This window comes from Thalassophryne amazonica, chromosome 9 (genome assembly GCF_902500255.1).
Source record: "Thalassophryne amazonica chromosome 9, fThaAma1.1, whole genome shotgun sequence".
NCBI classification, from domain to species: Eukaryota; Metazoa; Chordata; class Actinopteri; order Batrachoidiformes; family Batrachoididae; genus Thalassophryne; species Thalassophryne amazonica.
Window position 1 is genome coordinate 88,628,229 of NC_047111.1, and position 3,860 is coordinate 88,632,088.

A 3,860-nucleotide genomic window follows, 5' to 3' on the forward strand; every position below is an offset into this window, starting at 1 on the left:
AGGAATATATTTGTGTGTTCTAATTCACTGTATTTTTATATAACCTCAAAGTAGATAGTCCATCTATATGCAGATAAACAGATGAATTTCAATTTATTTATTTGATAAAACAAGAATTCAAGGTCACCATTATTAGACTTAATATTTTCAGAATACAATAACCTTTAATGTAAAGTTGGTTTATTTTTAATAACCTGTGATAATGAACAAAAAAATAAATTAAATCTGCTGAGTTTTGATTGGCTGTTGAAGGAGACTTGTGATGATGTAAGCGCATAGATCACATATAAAAAGTTGATGATGAGCCAACGATTGAGTCATAATGTGTTTTTTCCCCACAGAGGCTTCATGATGATGAGGTCGGAACAAAGCAGAAAGCAAAAGATATAATAATAAATGTATTTAAAGTGTTTTTAAATTCACTGATTGCATACAGGTAAGAGAGCTGCCACACATTTACTGTGCACTTGGAGGATATTTTTTTAATGTTCTGACAGGTTATTTTTTTTACTATTTAAATCTCTTGGAATTGCTGGACTGGTGTCTTGCAGGAGTCTCATCCTGGACAGGTTTCAACATCCAGGATGAAGTCGTAGATTGAATGCATAACGTTAATGTTTTATATGAACTGCTTTCACAGATGCTGCACAAGCCCTTGAATCATGAACAACACAACAGCGAGCCAGATGCTGCCGTTGCACACGCCGGTCAAAGTCTTTCTGTCTGTAGTCCCGTGCCTTCTCTTCCTGTACGTAAACGGAGTCATGCTGGTGGCCTTGCTGAGGAAGCCTCTGCTGCTGGAGTCTTCACGTTATGTTCTGTTCGCCCATTTGCTCTTAACCGACTCTTTGCAGCTTGTTGTGGCCATGTTGCTTTACATATTTGCTGCAGCCAAGGTCACAATGCTCCATTACATGTGCATGTTCCTCACCCTGCTTGCAATCGTCTTTGTTAAAATGTCTCCCCTCAACCTCACCATCATGTCTTTGGAGAGGTATGTCGCCATCTGTTTCCCGCTGAGGCATTCGGAGGTTACCACCACCCGGAGGACAGGTGTCGCCATCGGGGTCATGTGGGCCGTGGTCTCTTTAGACGCTCTTGTGCAGCTGTTCGTGTTCATCAGTCTCAAACACACGCATTTCACTGTGCAGGTTTTCTGCAGCACACAATCCATGTTCATGCTGCAGAGTCACATGACCTTATACAGTACACTGACATTGTTGTATTTTGTGTTAGTCAGCATGATTATCATTTATACATACATAGCTGTCTTAGTTACGGTGAAGTCAGCCTCGTCTAAAGTCGGGTGTAAAGGCGCTAAAGCCTTAAAGACCATCCTGCTGCACCTCCTGCAGCTGTGCCTGTGCCTCCTTACCACTCTGTTCAATATGATCAACTCTGAGGGTGTCTGGAAATCGTTACACGGTATACAGGCCATTCATGTTCAGTATATCCTCTTTTTAAGCCTCCTCATTTTTCCTAAATGTCTCAGCCCGCTTATATACGGCCTCCGAGATGATGCCTTCAGGCGTGTCTTCAAGTATTATTTCACATTTGGTCTCAAAACTGCAGTTTGTCCATTACCTAAGTCACAGCATTTGAAATGAGTGTGTGTGGGTGGCCGGGGGGGGGTAAGAGAGAGACAATGAATTTATTCTGTTCTAATTGGTTAAAAATGTTCTTAATAAATGTATTTTTATTATTCTCTTCAAATTTGTAACCCCTCACCTCTGTCTCGTTCTCATTTCCACCACATACAACTCTATTCTCCTGCACTCCCTTCAGGGCCCATGTCTCAGCCCACTACAGCTTTGTTAGATGTACCATAACCACTGTCACATAAATCCTCGAGTGGTTTGTCCAATAACAGATGGGTCACAGTGGGTTTGATCTCCAGTTCTTGTAGAGTGTTTTCACTACCCCAAAAACCAATCAACTGATCAAGCTTGGAGCACATTACTAATGTCTGCCCCAAACAGATGTGGGGAAAAGATGCAGAAAAAAGGGAAGTTATTAACACAATATGGCAACAAAAAAGATGAACAATTTTCATGTATTTTTTAAAGTAATTCCAACTCAGGTATTACTGACTAAATGCCTTGGAACTTTTATAGCAAGACTAATTCAAGCTTAGTAAAGCATTTAGTTAAGTGGTTTAGAAGTTTTTTGACTTCCAAATTATTTCATTTAGTTTGTTCTAAATTTCCTATTTCACTTAGATTCTACTCAATAATGTCCATACAATACTTAATATTTAATATTTTTGAGGATTAGTAATTCATTTCACTTAAATTGAAATAAAGTACACATTGCAATTCCACTTTTGTGATCAAATATGACTTCACAAACATTGTTTTTTGTTTTGTTTTTAAATCTTGAACATTTTTGTATCAACATCTTGCAACAACTTATCAGTTTATGTTACCATTGGTTACGATGTGTACATGTAGAACAAAAACCTTTCATGCTAAAAGGCGGTTAAATTTTACCTATACACACTAACCCCATGAAAACTTTTTTTTTTAGTGTCCAGCACATTCTGTTACGTAAATAAAAATTTGTTCTAAACACTACTATGTATTTAATGTTTGTTGTTCTTTGTTAGCAGTTGATGGTTATAAAATGGAACAAATATTGCTTAAAAAGACGAACCAATTAAACATGGGTAAAGATCTGGATACTTTAATTAGCTTTGTGTTTTAGAATCAGACCCATGGAGAAAATGTATGCGCTCATGGGTGTAATAATAGAATTGTGGTTCCTGGTTCTATCTATTCTATTTCTAAATCTCTAAATCTATTTAAGCATAAAAATTCAAAAAGAAAAAATAATAGAGCACCTTCAACTGCACCACAGACTAAAACAGTTAAATGTGCTCTATTAAACATTAGGTCTCTCTCTTCTAAGTCCCTTTTAGTAAATGATATAATAATTGATCAACATATTGATTTATTCTGCCTTACAGAAACCTGGTTACAGCAGGATGAATATGTTAGTTTAAATGAGTCAACACCCCCGAGTCACACTAACTGTCAGAATGCTCGTAGCACGGGCCGAGGCGGAGGATTAGCAGCAATCTTCCACTCCAGCTTTTTAATTAATCAAAAACCCAGACAGAGCTTTAATTCATTTGAAAGCTTGACTCAGTCTTGTCCATCCAAATTGGAAGTCCCAAAAACCAGTTTTATTTGTTGTTATCTATCGTCCTCCTGGTCGTTACTGTGAGTTTCTCTGTGAATTTTCAGACCTTTTGTCTGACTTAGTGCTTAGCTCAGATAAGATAATTATAGTGGGCGATTTTAACATCCACACAGATGCTGAGAATGACAGCCTCAACACTGCATTTAATCTATTATTAGACTCAATTGGCTTTGCTCAAAATGTAAATGAGTCCACTCACCACTTTAATCATATCTTAGATCTTGTTCTGACTTATGGTATGGAAATTGAAGACTTAACAGTATTCCCTGAAAACTCCCTTCTGTCTGATCATTTCTTAATAACATTTACATTTACTCTGATGGACTACCCAGCAGTGGGGAATAAGTTTCATTACGCTAGAAGTCTTTCAGAAAGCGCTGTAACTAGGTTTAAGGATATGATTCCTTCTTTATGTTCTCTAATGCCATATACCAACACAGTGCAGAGTAGCTACCTAAACTCTGTAAGTGAGATAGAGTATCTCGTCAATAGTTTTACATCCTCATTGAAGACAACTTTGGATGCTGTAGCTCCTCTGAAAAAGAGAGTTTTAAATCAGAAGTGCCTGACTCCATGGTATAACTCACAAACTCGCAGCTTAAAGCAGATAACCTGTAAGTTGGAGAGGAAATGGCGTCTCACTAATTTAGAAGATCTTC

The 3,860-nt window shown here is 37.6% G+C and overlaps 1 protein-coding gene across 1 annotated transcript; it reads left to right on the forward strand.

Annotated features, from left to right (window-relative positions):
• The first annotated feature begins 586 nt into the window (after positions 1-586).
• On the forward strand, positions 587-1,607 carry LOC117517981 (odorant receptor 131-2-like). The gene has a single exon (XM_034179098.1). The coding sequence runs from the start codon at positions 663-665 to the stop codon at positions 1,605-1,607; it is 945 nt and encodes a 314-aa protein (XP_034034989.1). The 5' UTR covers positions 587-662.
• The last annotated feature ends 2,253 nt before the right edge of the window (positions 1,608-3,860 follow it).

Bases quoted from the DNA above. Each gene is read 5' to 3' on its own strand.
- LOC117517981 (XM_034179098.1), top strand. From the start codon at position 663: ATGAACAACACAACAGCGAGCCAGATGCTGCCGTTGCACACGCCGGTC.